Raw genomic sequence first — 14,798 nt, forward strand, 5'->3', positions numbered from 1 at the left:
AATATATTGTGACCTCACCGAGAATTAATCTCGGGCTCCCGGGATGAAACGCCAGCCCCATACACACTAGACTACGAGGCTCTTGGCCACATTAAGTAGACTCATCGATTCTTTTCAGTCGCCCACTCTCCTTCTCCAGTTATTGACTTCCAGCGCTCGCCTGTCTTTCTGGATACCATCAAGTGACTTGTTCTTCCCGCACTTCACTTTCTTCTGGTCCATTAAACGTGAGGCGCTTAATCGATGCTTGATCGTGCATGCGTCATTGAGTTTCGATAAATCTGACGACGTGTAATTTGCATTGATTATCAAATTTAAAGTATCTGTATCAAATACAATCGCCCAATTTCCAAAATCATAGTGACCCGTATTGTAAAACATCTAGAAAATTATTAAACCGTTCTATATTATAGATATTAATAACGAAACTATTATTTAAACTGTTTATGAATATTCTAAAAATATTTATTTTCAGTCTTAATAATTTCATAAAAATCTTACATATAACGTTTATTCAAGACAATACCTCCAGTTAAAACGCACCCCCGATATATGAGATGTCTGGTTATAAAGTCGTAGGTCTTGGGTTGGATTCACATATTTTTTGCAATGTATGCTTTGACCCAGGTCAAGGATCAAACAGACAGAGCAATTGACTAACATCAATGTCTCTTCGTGAGGTGGCCAAGGTCCACATCGGATTGTAGACTGAGTTCTTATTACCAGAGCTGGAAATAGAACCGGAACCGAACCCAGAAAACACTTTCATCATTTTAGAACCAGAACCTTGACACCTTAAAAATGTCGGGGTTTCAGAGATTATATTATTATTTTTTTTCTAATATTCGTATTCAATTATTTTAGTTATTCTTCATACGTGCTATTTTTACAGGTAAATTAAATTATTAAATTATGAACTCATATAGGTAGGTAAAATATAATATATTCTACAATTATTGTAGATAACTAATAAAGATATTTAAAAAAAATCGTATAAATATTTACCTTTTGATATTTTAAAATTAAAATAAAATATTCATACCATACCTCTAAATAGAATGTTAGGTACTTAGATACAAGTATAAGTAGGTAAACTCGTACAACATATTCTTGGCTACGTGTTAAAACTGTGAACTAACAAGCTCCTCCCATTTTTAACCGCAATTCCATTATAAACTAACAAACTCCTCCCATTTAGTCGACAACAGCGCCTTCCGGCTTTTGCTTAAATCTTCTTGTCGGAGAGTAACTATATTATTTTTATAAATAATCAAAACCATGCTCCGGAGCCTGGGATCCGATTTTTTATTTCATAGAACCAAAACTAATCATTTTCCACATGAACCGAACCTTTAAAATTATGTGTTTAAACAGCTATGCTTAGTATTACTTCAACATGTTCTAATTTCTATCTACGTGATTTGATTATGATAATACATGATTATTATATACATGATTGTCAAATAAACGTTTATTTTTCAACTGATGTAAATATAATAGCATCCGATTCTGTATATGATTAACAGATGTAGGTATTGTAGTATTAATGTGAGTATAATAACCGCATATATGTTATTTTATTGCAGGAATACGAATGCAGAAACCACATCCGTATCATTGAGAGCATCGGGGAAAATCTTTTATACGTCTGTGGAACAAACGCCTATAACCCAAAGGATTTAGTAATATATGTAAGTGGAGCGTACATATATCTTCTTTGCGAGACAACTCGATTTAAATAACAACACCATTTGGATTTTCTTAATGTTTTCAAATTAAAGACTACAATATTTATTACCTCTAAGATTTTTTAGCAGGAAATTTCAAGTATCTATCTACTCAGGACTATAATATTTCTTTTATGTTAATTTACATTTGCATGATTAGACGACTTTTTCAAGAATACTTATTTTGTAATTATCATACATTTTCTTTAAATGTAAATTATTACGATTTGGAATTATACATTAGTATCAAAAAAATGCAAACTCAATTTATTGTATTAGAATTGTGAGTGGTAGTGGTTAGTGCATTTTCAAATAAACTAACCTGTAAATATACGTATATATCTAAAGTATATATGTATTTAAGTATCTATAAAAATTATAAAGAATCGATACTAAACGATTATTTAATGTGTGCAGTGAATGTGCAATGCACAAGATTTTAGAATAATTATGACATTTTTCATTAGAATGCAATTACCACTGAAATATTGTACAACTAACTACATAATCAGCTCAACAGTCTATGCCCTATCAGTAGTCGGCAATTTACATACACCGACATTCCACTTATTGTTTTTAAAATATTGGGTACTTTAATACACTATAACAGGCCTCTATAATAAAGTAATTTTTATAGTACTGAAAATTTTCATTAATAATAACTTTCCGCGTGTATTGGTTGCCTATATGATAAAATATATTATCTATTTATTGAATATATATTTATCATTTTGTTGCTTTTTTTTACAGAAAAATCTCAAACACTTACCGCGTCACGTCCACTATGCTGGCGTGGGAGTAGGCCTTGGAAGGTGCGACGGGTCTCCCAACGTCAGAAGCGCCTCTTTGTGGTCCAAGGGCCTCTACTCTGCAGTGAGGGCGGATCCCGTGACGTCAGATCCCATCATCGTCAGATGGGACCTAAGCAATGGCACGGAGCAAGGGATCCCTTCATATACGAGGACAATCAAGCACAACACTGCGTGGTTGGATAGTAAGATATTCATATTAATATATATTTTTATATATATGTAGCAGTAATATCATGCGTCAATGTGAAAAACCTGACGTAAATACGGACTCTATTAGTTACAATTTAAATACTAGATTTTTGTCAAGTAAGAATTAATTTTCTCTGATTATTACGAATTACGCTCGAGACCTTAGAGTAATGATATTATAGATAGCGCCCAAGGCCTGAACAAAAACGATGCATGAGTGCGAGTGAGAAAGTATTCGGCACCCTTACAATTTCTGCGACACGCGCTAGAGTAAGATAAAAGGTCTACTAGCTACAAGCCAGTTTCCAAAAGTATCGCCATCAAATCGGGGCGAAACGCTTCACATAGCGTCGATAACTTGCAAGCTCGTGTTGCTAAAATTGATATTTTTTGTGTTAAACATAAAGTCAGTGGTAAATATTTTTGGTTAATTAAGTAGAAAAGATGGTTCTGTGTGTTGTCTTAAAATGTGGTAGCCGTACTGATAAGCAAGAAGATGGTATTACGTTTCATAAGTAAGTTGATACATGTTCGTGATAATTTATTTGTATTTTATTATATATTTTAATATCAGTGACCTACTGTTTCTTTAAAATAACTTAAATTATGGATATCTTTATCTAATGGTTGCATTTTGACCGCTTAAAAATACTATATAACGTAAAAAAATAGAAAATTATATTTTAATTCTGAGCGTCTAGTGCGAGCACTTTGGGTGAGCACTAGCGAAATGGTCTATGGTCTCGAACATTTGTAGACGAATGCGTTCGATCGCTCACAAACCAAACGCAAGGCACGCGGCTTCATTTAGCAATGCAACGGGTGGCGTCTATATGTATCTATAGTCTAAGATAGCGCCTATTTTTCGGCAAAATGAAGCCGTGTTTCTTGCGTATAACGCACAGTAGAATCTCGATTTTATTATTATCAACTTAACTATGAAACGCTATACCCTCGTGTTCCTTCTCAGTACGGCTACCAAATTTAAACACAACATAGTTAATAATATTATATTCTACTAAAATAACTAAAAATAATTAGCACTTACCAAATTCCAACAACACGTGCTCGCAGTTTTTAAATGAATGTAATCAGTCTAATCCACTTTTACCGGCGACGTTTTAAAAAAATATTTAATTCAGCCCGATAAATTCTATATTACTCTAATGCATAGTGCGGAGATACAAGAGTGCCGAATGATTACTCACTCGCACTTATGGTTCATTTTTGATCAGGCCTTGCTCGAGATAGTTCGGTTTTATAGGAACAATGTTACATAATAAGAGTATTAACGTTTATATAGGTTCATTAGTTAAATCAATATAAATTTGGAATTCAAAAAAACATGAATGAAGATTGCTTGATGTAGGAATAATTTTTTATTTCCCAATAAAAATCAAATGAGTAAATACATATCAAACGTTGTAGGAATAAATCTGTAATATTGGATCAAATAATAATATTATTACACAGAAGCAAATTCCGTTACGAGATAAATACGCATGACATTTCTCCAAATGAAGTAATAAAATAACATGACATCAAATAACCGAAAATAATCAATTTTTATTTTCCTCCCCAAATAATAATTCCTGAGTCATAAGTTAGACATCGAATAGATAGTAAGGAATAAATTCTCGGACTTTTCGAGAGGAATTTTCATATTGAGTAATATTCTTTGTTTATTATCGCAGCGTTCACATTCTAAAAAGGTTTTTTTTCTGATATTATGTATGAATAAAGAAACCTTTCTATACAGCGTGGTCTGTACTGTGTATGATCAAGTTTAAAAAAAATTTCAAGAGATTCTGCGCATATATTCTATACACAAGACTGCTTTAGGCCGCTACGGTAGCTACGGCAGCTATCTACGGTAGGTTTGTATCGAAGTATTAGCACTTATTGTAACAATTACAATAATTTAACCGTCTAAGCAGTCAAAATTGTCTATATTGCTCTAAAAATTACCACAGCCAAAAGAATTGCTGTTAAAACATAGCACTTATTGTAAAAAATACAACTAACTTAATGTAATTGTTAAAATAAGTGCTAATACTTCGCTACAAACCTATCCTAGATAGCTGCCGTAGCGGCCGAAAGCAGTCTTGTGAATAGAATAGATGCGCAGCATTCATTTGATGGTAATTCATGATAATATATAAAATTACTTAGTATGTATGTTACAACATACGTATTTAACACACATTGCGTTCTTTATCAAGTATAGGTAGAATGGTATCAGATTATTGTGGTAGTGCATGCGGTATTGGTATCGTTACTATCAAATGACACTAACACCATTCCAACGTGATTTCGTCGTGGCAACAATGCCAAAAGAATCTTTCTTTCCTCTACCAATATTAAATTTACTGTTTGAGCATATCGCCAGTTAACCATGCCAGCTTGGATCTTGTCCGAGATAGACTAAATACGATTATTATCAATGCTATGAGATTAAAGTATAAAAAGACCTATTTAATGCGACAGAGAGGCATCTGATAAAACTCACGACGTGATAAAGCTCAGAATTTTTATATGTAATGAATTTATTTTCAGTGTTAAACCTAAAAATAACAATGAATTTGAATTCGATGAAACAGATGCGCACACAGAATAACGGTATGGGGGCCAATATATCCATAATAATGTTTTATTGATTTTTTAATGTGGTTCCATATTAGTACATTCCTCATACTCAGACACTCCACACTTATATTCTAGCGATGGTCACCTGGCCTGCACCTACTAACTAAGCGTGCTCGTCTGCGAGTTATTGCATTATTGTCTTAGGATGTAAAGAGAATTGGAGAAACCCGTTTAGATTTTAGAAGACATCCAGGTCACAATCCTCAGCCATGAGGACCTGACGAAGATGAAAGTAATATTCCAATCACCTAAATAATTTTTATTTTTCTGGGAGCGGTGGTCCGGACCCCCACCTAATGTACGCGCCTGACGTATAATAATAAATTCATGTTAAGATGAATATATATAATATATATTATAATACGTTGCCGATAATTCACTATATTTAGTAATTACTAATCGTAATATAATATCGTCAAATTCCGTAATTATATTAATGGTTATTATACCGACATTGAAGTAATGTAATTACTTATTATCTACCAATAGTGTCACAGTTACTAACACAGGTATGTAATACATAATATTGAGAATCAAACCTACGGATGTTAATAATTATGGCTTTGAATTACAATCATTTCATATTGAGAATTTTGACAGCTGCTTAGAGCTACGTAATTTTCATATTATTATAGTATATCTTTGAGAATTGGTTTATAATTGGTAATAATAATAGTCTTATAATACTATTGATTTAGTGTGAAAATTTAACTCGAAACGATTATATATTAATGTACAGTATTAATAACAATTTGATATAATTACTATTGAATCTAAAGTAAATGTAAAATACTAAGTAATCTGATAAATACATTTATTCGAATTTATGGAGCACCCTGTGTTATGGTTTTATCCCTGAAGAAATTCCTAACTTGGTATGATATGGAACTTATTAAAAAAACTTACATGGTTTACGTTGAAGTTAATGCAAGCAGGCTGAGGCTTGGCCAGTGAGCAATTCCACAGGGAAAAATTGCAAGCTATGAGCGGTGTTATATTGAATTTATCAATCATCATCAGCTAAGGTGGATGTTTAATACGTAATCTATTCCCCATAGTACTTTCACTCACCTCGATTCTAAGCATATCACAGCTACGTTTTCACGGAACATAATCAGTAGTTTGTTGATCCAGTGGCTTTTAGGACCACCTTGTGGTCGTTTAGTGTCCTTTGTGTGTGTATATATGTATGAGAGAGAGTGTGAGTGACAGTGACAGTATTAATTTATATAATTCGTTGAACGACACGACACCTATCTATTTTTTGTTGTTTTTATCTAAATATAATACATTTTGATCTTTTTGTAGTATGTCCTACATGCATCCAAATTTATAAATGAAGATATACCTGATTATATAATTAAAAATCACCGGTATATTTATAATCTTTAATAAGTTTGCTACAACTTTTCATTATATACCTATGGAAAGAAACTAAATAAAAGTGGAGATAATATATGAGCAAAATCTATAGAGATGTAATCAATATACAACGTTGTAGAGATTTTTTTATTGGTAGTCTATATACTTTGAAGTAGTGTGGTAAGTTGGTAAGTAATATCGAGATATTTTATAATGCTGTTATTTTTATCATAGTAACTTTTAATTACGTTAGCTTCATATATATTTTTAATTAAACTGAAACTGCTTTCGGAAACTTAAACATATAAACTTCCAAGGCTTCGAACCATTATTTTTTTTCATTTCGGTTTTCGTTCCGGTTCAAGAAAAATATACATATATATACCGGATTTCGTTCAGTGGGTCTATTCTATGCTTATCGACCGCTAAAGTGATAAAGTGAAAAATATTATCAAACTTAGGGTAGGTTTGTATCAAAATATTAGCACTTATTAGTTATTGTAACAATTACACGAAGCCGGTTTTTATTGTTGCAATAAGTGCTATATTTTAACAGCACCTATCTTGCTGCTGTTAAAATATCGCACTTATTGCAACAATAAAAACCGGCTTCGTGTAATTGTTACAATAAGTGCTAATATTTTGATACAAACCTACCCTAAGTTTGATACTATTTATCAATTTAGTGTTCGATAAGTATAGAATAGACCCACTGAAATATATAACGGTTTTTCCGGTTTTCGGTTCAAATTAATTTTTAAAGGTTTCCAAGACCCAAGACGTAAGACGTGTTGCACCTAACACGCGTGTTTGAATATGTACCGAACCAAAAAAAATCCTTTTTTTTTTTGACAAACATAACGGTTTTTACTGGTTTTCGGTTAAGTTTCGGTTCAAAGCCTTGGAAAATTCTTTAAAAATAATTGTATGCACTATTACTTAAATAATTTGGTTATGTTACGTTATTACAACCAATATTATATTATTATGTTAGTAGTTTTGATTCACATAATGAGGTTCAGGTCTTTTGGTTAGTATCATGAAAATGGCTGCCCGTAAAAGACAAAACTTTTTTCTTTGGTTAGACGCCCTTTCCTCATTTTGTAGCAGCAATTACCATCAAACGCACATTAGCTGAATGTGTAGGAAATGTATTTTGTTTGCTAAAAAAATATTATAACATGTCCACTCCATGAAAACTTGTATTAAACTTCTGTTGGGTCGGTGATAAGGAAAACTTGAATGGATGTTAGTAAGTACTTAATTATTATAACAGAGGAAAGAAAATTCATCCACATAGAAAAATGTTATTAGAACACAAAATACTAAATAGGTAGTAATAATATCAATATAACAAACTTGGGATTAGACTACTTATCTAAAACTGTGTATTTTTTTTGTTTGTGCCCTTTTTTGTCCGCAATATCACAAAGGTAGAGCGTAGCACTGGTGATACATCAGTCTTCATTTTTAAATCAATATGCAAATCCATGTGTAACCAAATCACGGCAATTGTATTGGCCTTAAGTATACCCATTCCTACATTCAAATAACGTTATAGCCAATTTCTAACAAGCAAGTGCACTGGACTGGCACTGGGAAAAAATTCAGTAGACCGATGAATTGCAAGTACATTTTTTACTAAATATTGTATCACAATTTAAGAATAAAATATATATTATGTCTAAATATATTGTCACAGTTTTCTCAAAATTTGAATTTTGAATTTGTTGAATGAGATCATACAGAGCATTACATTTTTACCGATCTTTTACCGCGTTTCAAGTCAACATTTGTACATTTTTCATACGAATAATGTACGTTAACCAACTGTAAAAATTTCCAGGCTGGTCTCAAGTCACCAATCTATCCAAATGAATAAATAATTCTTATTAAAAAACCATCCAACATTATGCGAATCCATTTGATTACTATTATAGAAATAGTATAATTATACGATTTTTAAGTATAATACGGTAAGCCTGCTTATGAAGCCGTGTGCCTTGAGTTAGAATCCTTGGTCTTGCTAATTTTCATATTATTTTTCAATGTGATTTGGAACCATACACCTTAAACCGGCTCTCACATCAGAGTTCGTCCAACTATAAACGTGTCGAATACGTCAATGTGACGTCATCTTTATTTTACAAAACAACAAAACACGCGTTGCCAAATGGAGCTCGGCAGATTGGTCGAATGCAATTGTTTCGTCTGAAAAAAAAGGTCTGGCTGTTGCATTCGACAAGTTGCATCCTTCTCGGACTCCGAGTCGGAGGGTCGAAGTCACAAACAAATACCTACGAATTGGTCAATCCTATATCGGCTCGCCGATCACCGTGTCAAATATCAATACGTTTCGAAGGCTACGCATGACTGTCGCTAGATAGATGTGCGTGGTATTCACAAGCAACATTGGATCTCAGTTCTCGGAAGGTTTGTTAGGCGCACGAAAGATAGCTTAACACTATTAATTATAAATAGTTTCTGTGTAATTATTTACTGGGATAGAAAATAAGACCTAACGGTATGAAATCAATAATTTAAATTTATTCCGTCGAATACCTCGACTTTGAACTATTTTGAGCTTATAAATATTTTAGCGTATTCGCGTGGCGTCACTCTTCAAAGCGATTTTCACAAAGCCTATCAAAGTAATTACTTAAACTTTAATGGCAGTGAACACTCAAAGACGTTATATTCCGCCAAAATCAAAGTTCATCAATTTTTTATAAATTCATGTATAATGAAAATAAAATAGCTAATTATTAGATTGTGTATCAAAACATTTTTTCGGAGAGGTCTTGATTTTATTTATCAATCAAGGTCACTATCTACTGTAAAAAATACCAATTTAATTATGTTCACCAATATTTACGGAATTTTTTAAAATACTCGTAGTAATCGGTAGATTCCGCACAGAAAATTTCGCTCACAGCTCACAAACTAATCAATAGATTCTGAATTATCTTTACATTATTTAGAAAAGTTGTTTACATCTTGTTTAATTTTATTTTTATATCTAAATATATATTTGTGTGCTATTTTTTTACATGCGTAATGTGCTGTGTGCGGAATTTTCTTTGCAGTATTATCACCAAACAAAAAATTTATCATTTACGTTTTTTTAACAAATTTGAGCGTGGTTAGTGAGCATTTGTAACTTAATCAGTAAAGCATATCATCTGGATCGCGACGGTTACAGGTGAAAGTTTCATTCGGTCGTATTTTTTTTTCTAATAAGTATGTTTGTTATATTTATATTAAATATACATACATTGTAAACATCTCATGCGTATACCTACACACTAGAAAAAACATTTTGTAGAGAAAAAACATACGACACCCGACGGGACTCGAACCTATATCTGCTGGATTCGCGTCAGTATGATTTTTCATTTAAGCATTTCATGTAAAAATTATTAGTTAAAATCGTCGTAGTTCAATAAGATACCCATAGCTTAATAAATCTCGTTCGACGCGGACGACACGGCTGCCGTGTCCCCGTTAAACGGCCATTAGATGCAATTACCATGTTATTTAAACGTGGTAATTAAAAATTAATTAAAAGGTACGCAGTAATTGTGTTAATTGTAAAAGCATACTCTCGCGAATCCAGAAGTTACAGGTTCAAGTTCCGTCGGGTATCGAATTTTTTTCTACAAAATGATTTTTTCTAATGTGTATATGCACGAGATGTTTTGAAATTATGTTTATTCAGTATATAGAATGTTACATTCCCAAATATTATGTCTTATTCGTCGAATAAAAGAAATAGCTTATTATATTTAATGGGAATAGGCTATAACAAATTGCCATGGCGTTAATGTACATTGTACACTATAGATAGATAATAAGACATTTTAAATACCATAGTGCGTAGGTATTATTATTTTTTCGTTTTTCGCCAGCCAAGCGACAGTACATGTCACTGCTTGGTTCCATACGATAGACTTTTATCATTACATTAGCATAAATTCACAACGTTAACAGAGTTTGTATTTATATAAAACATTATTATTTACATAACCTGCCCGTGATGGCGGAGTAGCAAATGTCCGGGTATCGGTTTTAATCTCGCGTCTGGAAAAATCACATGTAGTTTTTCAATATGTATTTGTACCAAGAGCATAGGTTGAGCAAGTGGCTCACATCTGTGTGTCATAAAAAAAAATATGTTACGAAACATATTCGTGAGACTGCTAAGTTAGTTTTGTATTTCTATATAAATATTTAAGTACCGACGGAAACGAAATATGAATACGATTTCAAACCAACGGGAAACAATATTTTTATTATTGTTTTCGAGAAAATCCCTTGGTACTAAATTAATTTTATTCTTATTTTTACGGTTGGCTCGTTGTCCACAATGCCAATGAAAATCTTTATGTTCAAAGGCATCCCGTTATTATGGCATTGAGATATAAAAAAGTACTGCCTAATTACAGGGAGAGGGGTGGGTAGGTAAGAATATAATATGAGAAAGGCAGGATTACGCAGATCATAATAATTTGAGAAGATGCTTCGAGGTGGAACATAATTCAATAATAAGTTTATACACTTGGGAGCAAATTAGGTACCAAGCATAAATGGCTATTCCTAGATATAACTGAAGTAAATGAACTGTGATTAATGATCTCGGATCTCGTATATTTTCATAAAGATAATAAACAATAATATTTTTGCCATCCCCATGATAGAAGCCGTTGGTTGCGGGGTGGAATTCTGCATCTGGAAAAAAAATACATACTGTTTTATTTTCAATTTGTGTTTAGATCCAGACTCTACAGAATGGAACGAACAGATAACAGCCAAGATTTTCACAGATTTTAAAAGCCAATGATGATGATTTTCTCCATATTCAAGCATTTTTCAGTTCTGGTTAAATCAAATATTCAATTAATTTATATATTATATATCAATATAATGTTACAATTATATTATAACGATACCCTAGTTATATACTGAAAGAACTAAAAATTTTATGATTTTGAATAAATTTCTTTTATTTATAATTTTATATTTAATCTTTTATTTATAATTCAGTATAAAAAACAAGTCAACAAGTATTTCTTGTATGACGTGTCCTACTATCAAATAATGCTTTCTGGGATTAAATTATTTATTCAATTGTATACGGAAATGTCTACACTGATTTTTTATTAAACTGTAACATTTTATAGCTCATTGCAAATAACTAAAAGATTAAAATGAAAAAACAGATTTCCCTAAAAAATCAAGGTTTTTAAATTGGAACTAAACTATGTGTAAAAATTTCAAATGCCATTATCATAGACGTATTATTTTGTTGCTGTATCCATATTATAGGGTAGGTATCGATAATATATTTGTTGTTTAATTTAATAAAACGCATTTTTTTGTAGTACTTATTAAACTTTTAATCAATAAATTAGAACCGGTTTTTTCCACCTCAGAGGGACATTTTCAACAATTTGTAATTATTTTATGATATTATAACGACATTATTTCAATATTATATTATCACCCCGTTCCTATCTTACTGTGGGGAAAAGTGACTTTATGAATCTTAATTTATAACAAAATATATATACATATTATGAATGAATATTGATATAAGCCTAATCAAATTTGGTCTTATATTATATCAATAATGTAATAATAAAATAATATTTAGGTATCCAAACATTTGCTTTTAAATATGGACATATCTGAATCTAATAATGTCATACAGATATCTGGTTTTAAAAATTACTTGAATTTGTCTGGGTGTGGTGTATAAGTCAATAAAAAATCAATGATAACACTTTAAATAGTACATTAAATATTGTTATCAATAAATTAACTATTAGAACGTATTATAAAATATTCTACTTACATATTTTCCAAAGTAGTTTAATATATATTTTTTATATACATTTGTTCATCATATTATGTAGTTACTTAAATAAATTATCTTTATCAATAAACATTTTTTATTCAACGAATATTTCGTAAGATTTAAGAATTTAATATTCTTTATTCAACATACATTATTTTGGAAACACAAATATTAGAAAACAACTTTGAAAAAAATATGGTCCCGACGAGTTTTTCAAGATTTTTTCTAATAATATGTATTTTTCTAAGGTTTTTTTCCGAATTCTGCACCTGCCTTTATTTATATTAGTTTCTTTTATTTTGTTAACTGTCAATTCAAGGTGGAACTGCATTGTATTGTTGTTTTTATTTAATAAAACGCATTTTTTTTGTAGTACTTATTCCACACATTATTCAACTGTTGAAAATGTCCCTCTTAGGCGGACGAAACCGGTCCTAATCTATTGATTAAAAGTGGAATAAGTACTACAAAAAAATTGCGTTTTATTAAATAAAAACAACAATTATATTAGGTTATCGATATTATATCACTATAATATTATATTCTGGTGATATTAAAAAGGAAATAGTTCATTGTAAATCAGATATGCATTAGCAAAATATATTTATATTGACTCTATAATTTAGAATAGTCTACTCACAAATATGCAATATGGACATACCCTTTTAAAGACATTGTTTTACCGGCGTATCTCCATGTTGGACAAAAACAGTCGAACAGGGGGAAAACTATCACAATAATATCATAAATCATACAATTCTGGATATAGTTTTGAAGACCGCATGCCCTTTGCGTACCACACTTTTGTAAACACTGCTCTAAGCAAAAGTTCAAAGTTATTTAGAACTACGAGCACCAATGGTGCCCGTAGATAACCATAACATAGTATCAAATCCTCAATACAAATTTCGGTCGAATTGAATATTTATATATCTGTAGATTTTTGAAGACTTATTATACGATAGTAATTTTATATAAGTATCGTATCTTTCTACGAACCTACATAATATACACTATATAGATAACGATAGTATATTGACCGACATATAATAAAGATGAAAGCTTTCTTTTTAGATCCGATCTTCGTCTCCCTCCAGTCTCTGGGGTCCAACATATACGCTTTCATGCGTGAACGAGTAGCATGCGATACTTCACACGAGTATAGAGACCTTAGATCGCCTTCCGACATGCCCTATACCCACAAGGAATATACGGTTTTAAGTCACACCAACCAAGGCCAAACCGTTAGAGGTCACGAAAGCCATAAAGGTCAGAGCCACCATGGCCAAGTTCACCAGAATAGGATCCAAGGTCACGTGGGTCACTTTAGTGAAGGTCTGTCAGATTCGCCTCAGTGGCGTTCTTCGAGGGTGGCGCGGGTATGTAGCGAAGATAAGGGGGGCCCGAGAGACCGACGCCACTGGACGACGTTTGCCAAGGCGGAGATCACCTGTTCCACTCCGCACTATGACCAACTCGGTGAGTTCGCTTGACATATTTCAATTGCATTGTTATAAGTTGGTAGGTATTAGACATGTATATCTTGCTGAATGCTTTCAATTAACCCTGCTACCCACTAGTTAGTGGTAAATATATTATTGTAATCCTGCGTCCGGTAAACGCCGGATTGCATATGTATGCTGAATCAAATTCAATGCAAAGTGTCAAATAATGGATGCTGCAATGATAGCGGAATGTATGTATATATTAAAATTCCATTATTATAGTTTGACACGAATCATAAGAAATAATATTATTATACTTATAATTATACATATTATACATACTTTACACTTAAAATTATGAGACTAGATATATATACAGTTTCAAACGCCCTCTTTAGAGTAGAGGTTAGAAACATGTGTTTTAATTGCTTGGGTTGTGGGTTCAAACTATTGGAAGAAATTGACATGATGTTTACTTCAATTATATGTGTTTTGACCAATTAAAGCGAATGAGTAGCAACTAATACTTTCAATTTTTCCATATAATCCATATTAGAGATTAGATTAAGGGATATGCAGATTTTTTTTTGATACTTCTATAGTAGTAATAATATTGAATATATTAAGCAAGTTTTCACTGACATTTTGTCGTATATGAAAATTACATATATAAATAATTAATATCGTTTAATGGGTATAATATCGAGTAAGTAGCATTATTTATTATTAAAAAATAAATACTCTGTATTTATATAAACAT

General features: G+C 31.7%; 1 protein-coding gene across 1 annotated transcript in view; it reads left to right on the forward strand.

Annotated features, from left to right (window-relative positions):
- The window catches only part of LOC147067089 (semaphorin-2A-like), a 110,910-nt gene that overhangs the window by 68,272 nt on the left and 27,840 nt on the right, over window positions 1–14,798 (forward strand). The window contains exons 5-7 of the mRNA XM_085954828.1: window positions 1,587–1,691; window positions 2,478–2,721; window positions 13,668–14,072. Coding sequence (XP_085810954.1) covers window positions 1,587–1,691; window positions 2,478–2,721; window positions 13,668–14,072 — 754 coding nt within the window. The remainder of the gene's footprint in view (window positions 1–1,586; window positions 1,692–2,477; window positions 2,722–13,667; window positions 14,073–14,798) is intronic.

This window comes from Rhyacophila brunnea, unplaced genomic scaffold (genome assembly GCF_057557595.1).
Source record: "Rhyacophila brunnea isolate RB1 unplaced genomic scaffold, BYU_Rbru_1.0 scaffold_4, whole genome shotgun sequence".
NCBI classification, from domain to species: Eukaryota; Metazoa; Arthropoda; class Insecta; order Trichoptera; family Rhyacophilidae; genus Rhyacophila; species Rhyacophila brunnea.